The following is a 17,091-nucleotide window of genomic DNA, read 5'->3' as shown; positions in this document are numbered from 1 at the left end:
AGGGGATTTTAGCCCCAGCCCAGTGCCAGAGCTGTGTCTGCATCCCTGGCTCTGTGCAAGCCCAGCTGCATCCCCCTTTCCAGACACGCTCCTGCCAGTGTGTGCCTTCCCCTGGGACGTCACCAGCCACGTGGAGAGCAGACACATGACCCATTCCTAGGAATTATTGCTATTAAAGATTCTTTGCAGATCAGAAAGGCCTTGGTTGCTTTTCCCTAAGGAAATCCCACAAGGTCATAAAGGACATTCTTAGCTAACCTGAAAATTTCCAATTCTTATAAGGTAAAAATGTGAGTAAAGGTAAAATATAAATAATAAGAGAAAAAATTTATCTTACACTGTAAAATAATTGCTTTGTGGTTTGGTGCAGAGCTCCAAGTCCTGATTTCTGGTGGCCTCAACTACAGAAGGACTGGGGAGGGTCTGGCCAGTGGTGCCACTGTGTGCCCTGGGGACAGCACAGCTCAGAGACTGGCACTTGGCTGCCAGTAAAGGCACCCTCAGTCCCCACCCACCCCCCCCAAGGAGGCTCCTGGAGTGATGGGAAATGGGATGGATGCTGGTGGTGATGCACACAGAGAGCAAAACAGGATATGGTTGTGCTCTGAAAGGTGTTTCTGAAACAAAATCTCTCTCAGTGCAGCACATCCACTCCCTGCCCGAGCTCAGGCTCTGCTTTCTCATAAACAGGTTGGTTCCTGGGAAATGAAAGTGAAGTGGAGAATCCATCACATGTGTGAGTGGGAACAGCAAAGGAGTCCATCCCCAAGGCCAGGTGTGCTCAGCCACGAGGGGGTCCTTCTGCTGTTCCTGGGACTGGCCTCAGGTTTATGGTCTATTAAAGTCACTTCCAAACCATCCCCCTCAGTCCCTGTGGGAGGCAGGGGGTGCCAGGGACACACAGGGAAAGGCTGGGAGGGCAGGGACAGAGCCTGGGGACCACCAGGGGTGACATCACAGAGTTTTGGGGTGAGGGGGAGGAGGTAAAAGGTTTTTCTTTAAATCCCTACAGTGAAAACACTTTGCAAAGTGTGAGAGCAGCAGAGGCAGCTGCTGGGAGGTGCTGGGAATGCTTCACATCCCAGATCCTGCTGAAATTAGGGAAACACCCCGGGACTGACGTGACCTGAGGCAGCATCCTCCACTGAGGGCTCAGAGCCCATCCCAGGAGATCACAACAGCAACAAACCCCATTTCAGCACTAAACCCCAAACCCTCAAAGCTGCCAATCCAAAAGCATCAGAGAGAAACCCAGTCCTGCACCCAGGGGACAACTCTGTGGTGAAGAACCCGCAGTGCTGAAGGCTCTGGCTCCCACACTACACTAATTAAGGCACATCAAGTCATCAGCAGCCTCAAAAGAAGGCTGGAAGCTTTAACCAGCAGGAGTATCAGCTGCTGGAACAGGCCCATGGCTGCATTTCTGGGAGGTGTGATCCCAGTGAGGAGCGGTGCCACCACAGGGGTGACAAACCCCATGCCCTGCAAAGCTGTAACAGCCCACAATGTGCCCAAGAGATTCACTTCTTATAAACCAAAATAAAAAGGGGTATCTAGAGCTACAAACCCCTGCTGTAAACAGGAATTGTAATCTGAGTAAATCAATGATGCTTGAAAGGGGTAGGTGGCACAGAGACCCTGGTACCTGCTGCAGGTATGAGATGCTGGGGTGGGGACACAGCACCTCACTACCTGTGTGACCCTTTGCAGAGCTGAAACCCTCTCCACAAACCATGCTGCAAAGTGTGTCCTGTTTTCCTGAGCAGACATGTAAGAAAAATGAGTAAATGCAAATTACGAAGTTGCAAATCTTCAATTTGATTTGCAAGGTTGCAAGGTTTTGCAAGGTTGAATTGCTACAGAAATGGTAAAAAAAAGTCACTTTTTCAAATTAACCAATTGAATAGAGAATCAGTGATCACTCTTGATCTTAAAAGGTGGCAATTCTAATGTTTCTTGAGCTGGAGTCCCCAGCTGGATAACCGGGGAAGTGCCGCTTTTCAAAATCAAACCAGAGCCAGCTCTGCCCTCTGCCGATGGGGACCACGATGGCTCGGGAACCTGGGGATGGGTGACACCACTTCAGGGCACACTTGGAAAAGTCCTCGGCTCTCACTCTGGTTTGCTCCGTGAAATCCACTGAACAAGAAAGTAACGACCGTGGAGAACCCGCTGCTTTTGGAGGAACCCAAACCTGACCCTGATCAGCCCCCCCGAGCACTGGAACTGCAGCACGGGGGTAACAACACCCAGATGAGAGAGAAGGGGACAGTGAGGGGAAGGAGACTAAAGGATGAAGCATCTCACTCCCTCAGCCTCAGCCCCGTGCCCTTCACAGAGGGGCTCTGCCAGTGGGCACCTGCCCCTGGGAGCCAGCTCTGCTTTACCAGGGGTCGAGCACCCCCAGACCCCCCTCCCACCCCAGCAAGGGCAGCTACTGGGGCAACAGTTCCCAAAACACCCCGAAACCACCATCAGGTCTACAAATACAGACATAAAAGCACAAAAATGGAAAAGGAAAGAGGAGGAGGGTCCAGCCAGGCCCCAGGGCAGGGGGAGCACCCCAAAAGCGGTGCCCTCCCACCCCGTTCCTCTGCGCGGGCGCAGCCGCAGCTCCACCAGTTGCACTTTTGCTTTGCACGTCGAGGGAGGGACCCGCGGGGGGACCTGCTGGCAGCACCCACAGGGCCACACGGAGCAGCCTGGCAGGACAGCAAAGGTAGGAGTGATCCCTCTGTCCCAGCCAGCTCTGGTTCCAGCTAAAGGATTTAAACTGGGCTTGTTTTTGATAACTGCGACAGAGCCGGTGCCGCTTCTGGCGGGTGCTGGGAGTGTTCAGAGGGGATGGGACACCCCAGGGAGGGGCAGGGGGATCCTGCCTTAACACCAACCCTGTGTGTCTCCAGAAATTAATGGGCAGAAGGGAGGAGACACAGAGTAAGCCCAGGTACAGGTAAGGAGCTAAAAACTCATGTTTTGGAAGAGCGAGCTCCTGTGCCTGCTCACAGATGCTCTGAGTACCCAAGGGAGAGCAGGGGGATGGCTGGACCCAAAATACCCAGACCTAAAAGGGTCAAACTGTATTGTCTGCTATCATTATATGAGTATCAAGAAGCTGAATTTAAGGATTAACATCAAATGCAGTGATTCTCAGCCTTTGCAAACCCACAGCTGCCTGGGGTGGGACTTGTCTGTGAGTGGACTCTGAGGCCACACAGCCCCATCCCCACAACTGACCCAATTCACTCACTGCTCTGGGTTTTCTTGGGGTTTGTCTCACTCTATTTGTCCCATGGGTTTTCCCAAGTAGTCTGTTCCTCATAGGAGGCACCACACGAATTTTCCACAGGTCTTTTTCCACTTAATTGCAAGAATCAGGGAAGGGGGGAGGCAGGGTTATCACAGCCCAGGGACATGGCTGTGCCTCCCTGGGGGATGTGCCCTGGTGGCCTGGGTGGAAAACTCACAGCTTTGGTGCTCCTTGCTCTGAACATCTCCCAGGAATGTTGGGGTGTGCCAGGGAGGGAGAAGAGAGCTGGGGGATTAGGATAACACACAGCACGGCTGCTCTGGGTTATTTTTCCCTTCTTAACCAAGATTAATATTGACAAAGGAGCACAGGAGCTTTTGCAAAGGATTAAAAGGCCGAAGCAGAGTATTTCATACGGCATTAAAGCAGAGCATTTCATAGAATATGCTGAGTTGGAAGGGACCCATCAGGATCAAGTCCAACTCCTGGCCCTGCACAGGACACCCCAACAACCCCACCATGTTTTCCTGTATATTCTTGGAATTCAGTTAATACAGCAAAGGACAATGTTGCCCCTCTGGAGGAAGACACAAGCCACAAATATCTACAAGGAAACTGCTTCAAGGTAGAGAAGCTTTTATCCTCCCCTGATGTGAATTAAGAGAATCGAAAAGAAAACCTGTGCAATGATCAGTGTCTAGTTCTGTGACTTCTGTTTTCAGTTAATACCTAGTATTAATTAATACCCACTAGTTACTAATAGTTATCTCTGCCAGAACAGGACAGCAGCACTTCAGGTGAGCTGAAGAACAAGTGGGCACTGGGAGAAGCCCAGCACAGGACACCCCTGGGCCCTGTCCCCACACCCCCAGAGAACCCACACGGAGGGACAGAACCACCCTCACTCCGCCTCCACCAGCGCAGCTTCAGCAGGAAACTAAATTTCCATTTCGGGTCACCCATGTGCATGTTCTGCTTTTATTTTAGGTTGTGGAGGATAAGGAGTTAAAATAGAAGAGAGGTGGGAGGCAGCAGCACAGCCCAGCTCCCCCCAGAAGGGTAAGTCAGCTGGTGACACCAGGGTGCTGCTGCTGTGCCCAGGTCACCTCTGGCACAGGCTTTACATGTTCTTACAGCACAAACACAGCCCCAAACTGAACCCAGGGTGGCTTGGCACCCACAACTCACCTGTGCCAGCAGCAAGAACGGTGCTTGGGGGCAGGATCCATCCAGGCTGATCCCTCACCCTGGCTCTGGGAAGGAGCAGGAGGTGTGGGACAGCATCCCAGCTCCTGGGGGAACCTGAGCTCCAAGAGGGTTCCAGGCACAACACCACGATAGGGACAGCACCCCAAACTGTACCTGGCCATGAACTACCCTCCCCCAGCTGGATTTAAAGCCTCTCCCCCACCCAGCTGGGTTTAAGGGCTGCTGTGGCTTTTCCTGGGGTAAAACCCTCAGGATTTGCTAACGAGCCCCTGGGTTGACCCAGGATTTTTAAGCACCCTCAGGTGTGGCTGCTGAGCCCTGATGGGCTCTGAGGGGGGTGATGGGCTGTGAGGAGGGCACGGGGCAGAGCCCACAGGTGTGACCCCTCAGTGGCTGCTCCCACATCCCAGCCCCTGCACTGCTCACATGGAGCATATGGACACAGGGCTGCCCTTCAGCACGTGGGAAATGCTGCACAGGGGCCATGGCCAGCTGTAACAGGCTGGTTTAGGGTCTGGCTGCAACTTCTACCTGCTGCCTCTGCCTCATGAAGCACAAAGTCTTCATCCAGTGCCCCAACGTGGCTGACTGGGGGGGTCTCCTTGGCAAAATCAGGGGGAAAAGCCACTCAGGGGAAGAAGGGGACTGTGCCTGGGGAGAGCCTCTCCCCTGCCCCTCTGTGCTGGGGGGAAGCAAGCACGGAGCACACGAAACAAAATTTCCTCTTTCTGGAGCTTTTTTTAGCCTCCTGCTGGTTTTTACACAGCACGTGGGGCTGAACTTTGTGATGTTGCTGTTTGGGATTTCCAGAGCACTGTTTCTCACGTTGCTGAGTTTTTATACCCCTCTCCCCGAGCTCCAAGGGTGTTTCTGGGGGCTCTGGGTGAGCACCCTCGGTGCTCCCCGCCTTTAGCTGGGCCTTCTGGGACCCCTCGTGCCACAGGGAGAGGCAGAAGGTGCTCCCAGTGCATCCCTGACCAGGGCCAGGCTGGAGGGAGCAGGGCATGGAGTTCCAGGAAAGTTGCTGTGCAGTGGGGATGGGAAGTGCAGGAGCTGGGGGACAGCAGGAAAAACATGAGTGTGCAGATGTGTGTGCAGTGGCTGCGGATGGGCTGGGGCTGCACCTTGGCCTTGCCCCTGTGTGTCTCATGGCCCAGACACAGAGTTAAAGTGAGTTTACCCCTGTGGGAATGCAGCCAGAGGAAAAAGGAGCACTATTGAGTCTCCCTGAGTGGGTGACAGGAGCCCCTGCCAAGAGGTGGAAGACAAGCTGCTTTAAATTAATTAAAAAAATGAAGATTAAATAAACCACTGTGAGAAAGAGCTGGGTGACGTGGGCTTAGGGCTTTGTCTTGCCCTGGATGCCCCATGGATGATGCCCAGCCTGGTGCAGTGGTGCCAGCTGTGCTGCAGGAGCAGGACACCCATCTGGGCAGGGAGAGATGACACCTGAGCTCCTCTGCTGGTGCTTGAGAGCAAACATCAGGCAAGGAGCTGAGGGAATCATGGAATGGTTGGGGCTGGAAGGGACCTTAAAGACATCTCACTCCACCCCTGCCATGGACACTTTCCTTAAAGCCCCATCCAACCTGGCCTTGGACACTTCCAGGGATGTGCCACTCAAGCCCCATCAAATGGAAATCAAAGCCCTCAGCCCAAGTTACCCACCAGTGATGGATAAAACCCCAGGGGTTTTAGGTGAGCACCAGTGAGTTTTCCTGCTTGATGAAGAGATTACTCACATTCCTAAAGGTTTGTGCGTTGGAAGTTGGAGGGAGAATTGCTAAAGGAATTGAAAAGTCTTTGAGCTGAAGGCTGGTTTCTCTATGGTTTATTAATCATTGCTCCTGGAGTTTAATGGGATTATTTCTGGAGCCATTTTGCTCCACTGGTTATGTGGAAGGAAGATTGTCTCAGTCTCCTTGGAATCATCACTCAGTGGTGATGAAAAGGCAGGAGAAACTACACAAATAGACACAGAAAGGCTGCACTCCCCCCAGCCATTTCCTTTTGTAGAAGATTTTCTGTTTCCACTCAAAGCTACTTCAAAGTTTCGGTGCCATCACACCAAGTGTTGAACATTGTCAGCATTGTTAATAAGTGTTCATATTTTAATGCCTGCACCTCAAAGCACAGGAAAAACCAGCAGGGACTGCAGCAGGGTGTCATTTACCTTTCAAATGAAAAAAAAAATAAATTAAAACCTTTAAAATTAAATAACTGTGCCTTTGACATCCGGGTTGGTACCTCCAAATTTCTCCCACTTAGACCTGCAGGTTAATTCTTCATGTGGAAGCCAGAGGCAAACCTGAGAGAGTTTGGGCAGAAATCTGAATTTCCTCCAGATTTATCAGAGCTGGCTGAGGTTTTTCTGTCTGACACATTCAGATAACATCAGCTCTTTACTGTGCAAACAGTTTGAAATAAAGTCCACCCACAATCCCCTCAGTGCCGGTGTCTGGTATTTCCAACAGCTCCAGCAGTGCCAGGGTGGGCGAGGAAAGGTTTGGAAAAAGCAGCTGTGAGAAAATCAGATTTAATCTACTGCAGGTTGTTGTGCAGCAGAAGGTGGTCAATAAGTGGCCAGTTGTCCCTGCTTGCAGCAGGGATGGTTCACGTTCTGTTTATGAGCAGAAATGAAAAAGCTGACCCTGGTTTGGTGAAAGCCACCGAGCTGTGACTTCCCCTCCTGACGTGGCGGCTGCTCCGGTGGGAAATGTTTGTGTCCCATCACGTGTTACACAAGGAGCAGATCTCCCTCTGCCACCTCTGAACCTTCAGAAGGGCTTTCCTGGGCAGAACAGGGGAGTGTGAGGTGAGAGTGTCCCGGCCAGCCTGGGGGGAGGCAGGCACCGCGCTCGCCGGAGCATCTCAGCCACGTGCCTGGACACAGGGAGACCAACAGAACTGGTTTGTAGCAGCAATTAAACACATTTTCCATTTACTCCTCAGTGGTTTCACACCTCCACTGGACAAGGCATGGTTCTTGCTAGGCAGGAGGAGAGCTGACTACTTCCAAAGCCACAAAGGTTTCTGCTGGACAGAGGTTCCCATGGCTCTTTCCAGCTCTGTTTGACCCGTGCTTCCCCACAATGCTCTAACTGCATCTTTCTGTCTTCCAGCTGAGGGGCCACGTCAGTTGTTGAATTCCTGCATTGAGAGAAGTGGCTGAAATGCCACCCAAAAGGTGACAGAGGCACAGCTCCGTGAGGCCCTGCCCACCTGGGCACACGGCGATGCCCTTCCTGGCGTGGATCCCCTCCCTGCCCATCCTGCAGGACAGCACAGCACGGGCTGGTACCATCTGACAGGGAGCATGAGCACGGCACGTGAGCAGGGCTTGGATTAACTCCCTCACCCCAAAGCGACGAAGCTCCTCCCCAGAGCAGCCAGGAACCGAACCCTCACACAGGGATTCCAGGGCTGAAACACTTCACCGAAGCAGCTGAGGACAAGGTGGCTGCAGGACACGCTGAGGGACATGTTATGATGCCGGGGCTGAGCACGGACCCCGAGCACAACCATGACCAACAGCTCCAACTGCACGGAGACAGACCTGAAGCGCTACTACGCCGTCACCTACACGGTGATCCTCATCCCCGGCCTCATAGCAAACACGCTGGCCCTGTGGGTCTTCTACGGGTACATGAAGGAGACTAAAAGGGCCGTGATATTTATGATCAATTTGGCCATCGCCGATTTACTGCAGGTTCTGTCCTTGCCCCTGAGGATTTTCTATTACCTGACGGGCACGTGGGAATTCGGGGGAGGGCTCTGCCTGCTCTGCTTCTACCTGAAGTACGTCAATATGTACGCCAGCATCTTCTTCCTGGTGTGCATCAGCGTGAGGAGGTACCTGTTCCTCATGCACCCCTTCAGGTTCAGCGACTGCAAGCGTGTCTGTGACATCTATGTCAGCGTCGTGGGCTGGGTCGTGGTCTGCGTGGCCTGTCTGCCCTTCCCGCTCCTCAGGCTCCACAAGGATAACAAAAACACCTGCTTTGTGGATCTGCCCATCAAGGAGCTCGACCTTCCCACCTCCATTACGCTGATGACAATAGGGGAGCTGGTGGGGTTCGTGACACCCCTGCTCATCATCCTGTACTGCTCGTGGAAGACCATCCTGTCACTGAAAGAGAAAAACTCTGCTTTGCACGACCTGGGGGAGAAGAAAAAGGCTTTGAAGATGATTCTCACCTGTGCCCTGGTGTTCCTGATTTGCTTTGCACCTTATCACATCGGCTTCCCCCTGGACTTCTTTGTGAAGACCAAGCAGATCAAGGGGGGGTGTGTGCAGAAGGTGATCTCGGTGTTCCACGCCGTGGCTCTGTGCCTCGCCAGCCTCAACTCCTGCGTCGACCCCGTCATCTACTACTTTACCACAGACGAGTTCAGGAGACGCCTCTCCAGGCAGGATCTGCACGACAGCATCCAGCTCCACCACCTCAGCTACACCAGGAAACACTCCAGGGACGTGCTCATGGAGGACACCACGGAATAGAGACTCACTAGATGCTGGGCTTTGGCCCACTGTTCTCCCCACGACTCAGGCAAACTTCTGCTTTCAGTGAGGGTTGGAGTAAACAAACAAACCCCCCACCCCCCCAAAGCCCAAACCTGACCAAAGATGTGTTGATTTAATACTTTAGTTGCAGTTTTTCTCTGAATATAAATAACAGCATTTCCATTCCTAAGCTGGGCAGGCTGGAGCAGGTGAGGACAAGGACCCGTGGCAGAAGTGATGCTGTGCCCTGTTGTCACCTGTGGCACTTCCCGGCCACATCCTGGTCATGCACTTCAGCAAGAGGCAGCAAAGATTTTGGGCTCCTGCTATGCAAAATGAATTTGAGCCAAAAAAATTACAGGATGACACAATATTATATATTTCTGAAGCACAAGACAATCCAGCAGGGACTAACCTGTGCCAGGAGCCTCCAGCCACATTGACCATGAAGTGAGGAACAAAAAGTGGCCCCAAAGGACTTGCCATTTAAATAATTAAAGAAACCTCACTTTTGGGGTTGTAGCAAATGACAGACCCCCAAATCACACAGTCACTGGAGCTTCCAGACACTATTTTTGTGCCATCAGTTCCCATTTCTGGCTGGAAAGTCACATGGTTTGGAGCCATGTTGTGTAGGGGGCTGTGTTTGGAGGGGGTTTATTCAGGCTTTCAGGCCCTCTTTTCACCAAAAACGGGGCAAATTATTTCCCTTTCACTGATAACTGACCCACAGATCACATCCACTCTTCATTAGCAGGATTAAAACACGGTCAGAGGATCCAAACCTTTCCAGAGTTTGCTTTGGAACTCCCTGTGAAGCAGTCAAAGGTGCCACCCAAGAGGCTATAAGTGATTTCTAAGAAAGGCTCAAATGTGGATGTATTTTTAATAATAACCTCTTCAAAATCAAGCCACAGAAGCTTTGGGACTTTGGGATTTCATTTGTTCCTTCTTTAAAACATATTTTTCTGTGAACATTTGAAATGTTACAGTTTAAAACGTAAAATGCTGTGACAGTCTGAGTTTTTATTTATGCCAATGTTGTTTTATAATTTATAGGAAAAACATAAATATTGTAGGAAAATCATGTGGAGCCCAGAGAGTGTCGGAACACATATTTTCTTTTTTTCTTTTCAAAAACTCTTCTAGATAATAAAACAAAACTCCACCACCTCATTCCTACAGGAATCTGAGCCAGTTCTATACCTGAGTGAAGGCTGAGAAAGCACTGATAAATCAAGGAAACCACAGAGTACATTGTAATACGTTAACAATAGTGAAAAAAAAATATTTATTTTTGTATTTTCCTCTTGCATATAATAAAAAAGATCCTTTTTAAAAATGCTTTTTAAATGTGGCTCTTGGCCCACTTTTCCCTTTGCATGACCAACACACGCTTACAGAGACCAACACGTGGCAGCCCCCGGGTTGCTGATGCCTCTTGAGCACCTGCAGAACATTTCAGAGGCAAAATTATTTTAACTTCTCTCTTGTGCACTGGGGAGAAAAGCAAAGGAGTGGGTTTACCAGGACAACGGGAATTCCTAAAGCTGCAGGAATCAAGCCCATCACTGTCCTTTCTGGTCCCCCTGGGAGGGGGGCAGGAGAGCCCTGTCCAACCCCCCCGAGCTACTTTTAGCTCCCGAGGGGAAAAAGATGTTACATAAAGTGGAGTCAGAAGTTCAGAAATTGGTCAGTGAGAGAAACCTCAACAAGCTGATGTTTCCCCCCAGAAAATCCCATGGGTGCACCCACTGCCACAGCAATGGGGGTTATTCAGATCAGAATTAAACACCTCTTTCTTACAGGAAGTGGGGTGGGGATGAATTCAGGAGGGACCTGCCTGCCCTTCCCTATGGCACCTCTGCTCCAGGGGGGATCTGTTTGGCCACACTCTCCATCACTGAGGTTTCACAAGCCCCTGGAGATGCTGCCATGGACATTTGGAGAATCGAGGCAGCACTTAAATCAACAGGAGGTGTATTTTCATGCCCCAGAGCAATCACACACCAGCAGGGAAGTTCTCTGCTGCCTTTCTGCCACCCAGGAAAGCCTCACGTGGGGATGGCACGTGGCACAGAGGAGGTTTGGAGGAGCCAAGCAATGCCCAAGCACTGCTGCAGCAGAAACAAGTGCTGTTTGGTGGCTGTTCTGCCCAGCTCTGAGCTCTGTGCTTGGCAACATCCCACTCTTCACCTGGACTTTGTTCTCCATCAGCCTGTTCAGAGCCAGCAGAAGCTGAGATTCCCATGAAAATCTTTTCTCTGGAAAGATTTTTGAGTAATATAATCTGAATAATCTCTTCTCAGCACAGGACTGGGAATCCAAATGAGAACATAACTGAGAACATAAAAAAATACCCCAAAACATCCCCTTGACTCTGCATGAAGTATTTCCTCTGCTTGCAGCTCTGCCCCCAGAGGGTTGTTATCGCTGAGGAGCAAAGCACTGAGGTCTCTGCCAATGATCTCACCAGGCTCACTCTGTGCTGCAGTGACAAGTGGCTTTTGGACACAGAATTAGGTTTAATTTGGGCTGGGCCAAAAGAAAAGCCATCAGGGCAGCAGCACAGAGCCAGGGAAGGTCTTGGGGATGCTTTGGCAGCTTAAGCTGTTTAGAAAGAGCATCGAGGGGTTTGATAAGTCTTATTTACACAGGAGACAAGGCGAGTGAGGCTGACAGGGGGCTGGGGGGGAGCAGCTCTGGGTGTGTTTCTGGCACCTTTGCTGTCCCTCCCTCTTGTACCAGGAGCAACTGGTTCCCTTTTCAGCTCCTCTGCACGACTCGTGCTGTGGTGGAAGTGAGGTCTCACCACACTCAGGACCTCCAGCCACCTCCTATCCTTGGAGGTGGGAGCAGGGCCACATGCCAATGGCCATGGCACAGCTCCTCCAGCATTTCCAGTGCCCTCTTCATCTCCTCTGCCATCACCAGCCACTGCTCACGAACCCAAAATATCTCCTTTCAGCACGAAAAGAGCTGACTTACAGCTCCTCTTACCTAAGCAGAATTTTCCCCCCCTTACATGTCTTTTTTATCAGCACTAGGTTTTATTTGCTATTTTGTCAGCTGGTTGCTCAACATCCTGGGCAGCCTCCTCGTGTCTCTGTAACTGTTAGATTTTCCTGCCTGGGTTAAGCTGCAGCAGCAGCAAATTTTGACACATTTAACTGCACAGTTCACTTCCTTTTTTGCTGTTAGAGCCCAAAAACGAGCACTGTCGCAGCTTGTTGGGCACAAAGGCACTCACACCTCAACAACTAAACCAACCCACAGCCAGTGACCCACACACGAGTCCACCCTGTCCAGCACAAAACCAAAGAGATAAAATCTTGTCAGAGATGGTTTGATAAAAACCTGTGAAAAAATAAGCTGGACCTGTTAAAGCAGTGTTTGGTTAAGTCAGGGCACAGCAGCTCCAGTCTCTGGGGTGATAAACTGAGCTCTGTGAATGTGACCTACAGGATCTACAGCAGTGGCCAGGAGATCTAGTCTGGAAAAAAAAAAGCCAGTTACTTAAAGCATCAAGAACCAAACAATAGTAATGAAGTGCAGTCATGTCACTGCTCCTCCCTGTAGTGAGGGAAACCTGCAGCTTCCCTTGATGACCAAAAATCCCCTGGGAGGGAAGGGAAGTGGAAGGTGATTTGGTTCTGGGGGGTGATGATCCCAGTGGTAACTTGGCAATAAATAATTAATTCCCTGCTTTGGTTTCTCTGCACTTGGTGATCGTAGCTTTTGTCACCCTCATGTCCTCAGCCCTGTTCACTGATTAATTCTTAAGTTTTTAAAAATCAGAATCACAGAATATATTCAATTGAAAGGGACCCATCAGGATCATCAAGTCCCACTCCTGACCCCGCACAGGACACACCAAGACTTCCACCCTGTCCCTGAAAGTGTTGTCCAAAGGCTCCTTGAGCTCAGGGGGCTGTAGAAGCCTTGTCACCCTGGCTGAAGCTGAAGCAGTTAGAGCTTTGCCTCCTCACACTGTGACAAAAAAACCCCAAAGCCGGGGGAGGCTCAGCCTCTCACCCGAGCAGCGCCGGCGCTTCCGTGGTGGGAGCGGAGCTGTAACGGCCCCTTCCCACCCACCCCAGACAGGAAAGCCTTTGTGCTTATCAGCTACATCTGTGCTGCACTGAGAGCTGCTCTCCTGGGCCTGGGAGGGCTCTCTGCCCTCCTCAGAGCTTCACACAAGTCACAGATCACCACTGGAGTGGGTGGATCTCTGGATGATGCTCCAAAAACATCTCTTCCTCATCCCGACTCTCTGAAAGGGTTTTCCGTGGTGGAGCTGTGCTGGTGGAGGTGGCTCGGGGAGGCAGCGTGTGTGGGCTGAGGAGAGCCTGTCCCCAGGATTGCTGGCTCCTGGGGCACTGCTCAGGCCTGATTTTCCCTGTAGATCAAGACCCTTGACTGAGGGAAAACAAAGTTTCTGGTTGAGGGCCTTGAGTGTAGGAGAAAACAGTGAGCTCCAGGCCTCCACAGCCTTTAGAATCCCAGGATGGTTTGGGTTGGAAGGGACCTTAAAGACCACCCAGTCCCACCCCCTGCCATGGGCAGGGACATCTTCCACTATCCCAGGTTGCTCCAAACCCCATCCAACCTGGCTTTGGACACTTCCAGGGATGGGGCAGCCACAGTTTCTCTGGGCAACCTGTGCCAGGGCCTTCCCCACCCTCACAGTTGAGAATTCCTTCCCAGTATCCCATTGAGACCTCCTCCATCCATGGATCTATTCCTGATGGATCCCACACGCTGACGCTCCCACTCCAGAATTAAAGCACCTGGTTTCCATTCCAACAAGGGATTAGGTCTGTGGGAAGGAAGTTCCTTGTTCCAGAATCAGGTGTCCACCCGTGGCCTTAACCCAGAGAGCTTCAAACGTCACCAAGGCCTAAAAGGGAACAGCTCAAGGGGACCCAAATGCTTCTGTAAGACACAACATCTACATCCCAGGTCACAAGGAGTTCTCAGACAGTAAATTCATTTTCACATCTGTTAACGTGGAACTTGGGGGTGTCCCAGCACAAAAAGAGAGAAAATACACTTAAGTAAACAGAATAGTTGAACTATAAGAAATAATTTCCTTGGGAGGTGGAGTTTAGGCGGAGAGCCTCTAATTATTTCAAGACAGGAAATACACCCATCTGTACTGCCTAGGCAATATCACAAATATATGCACTTAATGAAGGACCAATTTTAATGAAATTATGTGGCTGTAATTATCCATATTGTAATTATTTTGGTTGCAGCCTGGAAGCTTCAATCAGTGCTGGCATTTGGGCTCTGTGCCACAGCTGGCAGCAAAGCCACCCCTCCACGGTCCGGAATTAGGGCAGGCACAGCAGCTTTAATCCTTCCAAACCTGTCCTGGAGCTCGGCCCTCCCAGGGTGGTAATGCAGCCCTAAAGTGGAGGTTTGGGGGGCTGCACCCCATTTATGTGGCCCCACACTGCTCTGCTCTGGTGACGCCACGCCTGGAGTGCTGTGTCCAGGTCTGGTGCCTCCAATAAAAGGAGGACACAGAACTGTTGGAGCAAGTCCAGAAGAGGCCATGAATCAAAGAGTGGTTTGGGTCAGAAGGGACTTTAAAGCCCAGCCAGTGCCACCCCCTGCCATGAGCAGGGACACCTTCCACTAGCCCAGGTTGCTCCAAGTCCCGTCCAACCTGGCCTTGGACACTTCCAGGGATCCAGGGGCAGCCACAGCTTCTCTGAGCAACCTGTACCAGGGCCTCACCACCCTCACAGTAAAATAATTCTTCCTAATATCTCACCTAAATTTCCCCTCTTTCAGCTTTCACTCATTCCCCCTTGTCCTGTCACTCCCATTCCTGTCACTCTGGATTCCTTGCTGGCCCCTTCCTGGAAGGTGGCTGTGGGGGCTCCACACAACATTCTCTTCTCCAGGCTGAACAGCCCCAGCTCTCCCAGCCTGTCTCCACAGGGGAGGCATTGTCATTATCAGCTTCGTGGCCTCTCTGGCCTCACTCCAGCAGTTCCATGTCCTTCTTAGATGATAAGGGGACCAGAGCACCTCCCCTGTGGAGACTCTGAAGTTCTAAGTGTAGAACAGCACCTCCTGTAATGGAAGGGTCTGTCACCACCAGCCACCCACACCTCATAGTCACATGAAGCCAGGAGGCTTCTGCAAAGGTCAACGGCACCTCCTCCGAATAACAAATCCAAGTGTGTTCTTAATAATTATTTTTCTCTTGTGTCTTTCTGATTAATGTCCTTAAACTTGAAGGAAAAAAAAGTAAATCACATGTAATGCTGGAAGAGGAAATATCCAAAGCACTGGACTGCCAACTTAACATTGCTAAAGGTATTTAAAACTTACATGTAAATGAACAGGTCAGAAAAATAACCTGCAAGCTAAAATAAACTGTCAGTATATCATTGCAGAGCTGTTGATTGCCCTGTGCACACTGGCTGCTTTTCCAGTAAACACACATGTAAAGGAAGCTATTATAGTAAATAAGTTTGCATTTGCATCCCAGCAGTGTCATCCCTTCATCACCACACCCATGCCTGTAGTACAGTCCTACCCAGATATTAAACAGGGTTTTGCACAGGTTACAGTTGTATGATCAAAATGATCCTCACTAAAAAAAACTAAGCAAAGACACTAAACACCAGCTAAAGGAAGCCCTGATCAAGCCATTTTAAGGTATAATTTTGGCAAAATACCTGAAAAACTCTCTGTTAGATGAATACACCAGGTCTTTACCAGTTATACACACTTTACACCTAAATGTTTGCTGCCTGTGCCATCTACTGGTGCAAAGGGCTCCAACTCGTGCTGCCTCCTGCTTCCTACAGACCAGCTGAACACAGGAGCTGCTCAAAGCCAGACACAGCATGAGGAGATCCCAGGCATACCTTAAAACTCCAGTCTTTTGGCTTGGACACCCAGCCCAAAATGCTCAGAGACAGATCCCAGCCCCACACACACCCGTGAGAGCAGCCCAGCTCCTCTCTCACCACGGGAGCAGGTAACGAACAATCCGTTCCTCCGTGCCCTGGCACCCTGCCTGGAACATCTAATGACTTCTCAAGGAACTGACTTCATTGCTTTTAAAAGCTTTACCAGGCAAAGGTAAGAGAAAGTGTTTCAGCCCCTCTGGAAGCAGGTCCAGCACTCCTGTACATGGCTGGAGGTGGCCAGACTCTGCACAGACACTCCGAGCTGGAAAGAACAATTCCTGGGGTCTATTTTCCATACAATCAAACCTCCTGCTGCAAGAAAGTGCTTCTTGCTCTCCACAACCAACACATTTCCAAGCCCTTCCACTCCAGGTTACCAAAACAAACCCATCCTGGTTGTCCCCCCGGACAATCTTGAGGAGGGAATTCCTACTTGTCCAAGCACACAGCAAGTCTGGAGCAGAAACTTCCTAGTGCAGCTGCTTCCCTCAGTAACACTCCTGAGGAAAGCAAACCTGTCTCTGTGACAGTGATTACAGCTTTCTGCAGCATTTTATTTCAGTAAATTCAAGTATATAATGAATACTCTCCTACACACACTATTTTAGAGCCAAAGCTGTAGTTTTGGGACACATCCTCTGCATGGCATCACCCAACACCTCGGGGGAAGAGCTGTGTTGGTCTCTGTGTTAGAATTCCTGTGTTCTCTCCTCTGCAGTTTCATGAGCAATGACTGACTCCTACAGCCACTTCTCACTCCCCCCAGTCCTCTGCACACAAATCCTGCTGTTTTCCTTCCAGCTGTATAATCCCAGCCACTTTCCAGGAAAGCTAGAAGGGGTCAGGACACACTTTAGCTCTTTGAATCACAGACATTTCACTGCAGGACTGTTCTCTCTGCGCTCTCAGCCCAGCAGAGCTCAGGGGCAGAGCTGACCCCAAACTGCTCATTAACCCTCCGCTGTCTCAGTCTATCATGACATGCTGAACAACCCCCTCATTAACAGTGCCCTGGGTACACTGGGACAGGCCAACCTTCCATCACAGCCTCATTAACATCAATATTCAAATGAATTGCTAAAGACACCCCTGCCTTGCTGTGCCCCAAGTGCTCTGCTCAGCTTCCAGCACCGACCACAGCGAGAGCTCCCCGTGGGGATCATGGCTGCATTTCACACAATATTCAGAGTTGG

General features: G+C 50.7%; 1 protein-coding gene and 1 non-coding gene across 2 annotated transcripts; both read left to right on the top strand.

Moving 5' to 3' along the window:
- The first annotated feature begins 2,701 nt into the window (after positions 1-2,701).
- LOC113990509 lies at positions 2,702-7,657 on the top strand. The gene is made up of 3 exons (XR_005562296.1): positions 2,702-2,719; positions 4,238-4,309; positions 7,582-7,657. It is a non-coding gene; the product is annotated as an uncharacterized LOC113990509 (transcript).
- Positions 7,658-7,982: 325 nt separating this feature from the next.
- Positions 7,983-9,429, top strand: GPR174 (G protein-coupled receptor 174). Its single transcript, XM_039378146.1, has one exon. It carries the CDS (start codon positions 7,983-7,985, stop codon positions 8,958-8,960), a length of 978 nt encoding a protein of 325 aa, XP_039234080.1. The 3' UTR covers positions 8,961-9,429.
- The last annotated feature ends 7,662 nt before the right edge of the window (positions 9,430-17,091 follow it).

This window comes from Pipra filicauda, unplaced genomic scaffold (assembly GCF_003945595.2).
Source record: "Pipra filicauda isolate LSUMZ 115617 unplaced genomic scaffold, ASM394559v2 scaffold9_size5747161_pilon, whole genome shotgun sequence".
Classification (NCBI taxonomy): Eukaryota; Metazoa; Chordata; class Aves; order Passeriformes; family Pipridae; genus Pipra; species Pipra filicauda.
Note: the sequence above shows the minus strand (reverse complement) of the source record. Positions and strands in the feature narration are given on the sequence as shown.

Coding starts and splice junctions, on each gene's coding strand:
- GPR174 (XM_039378146.1), top strand. CDS start 7,983: ATGACCAACAGCTCCAACTGCACGGAGACAGACCTGAAGCGCTACTAC.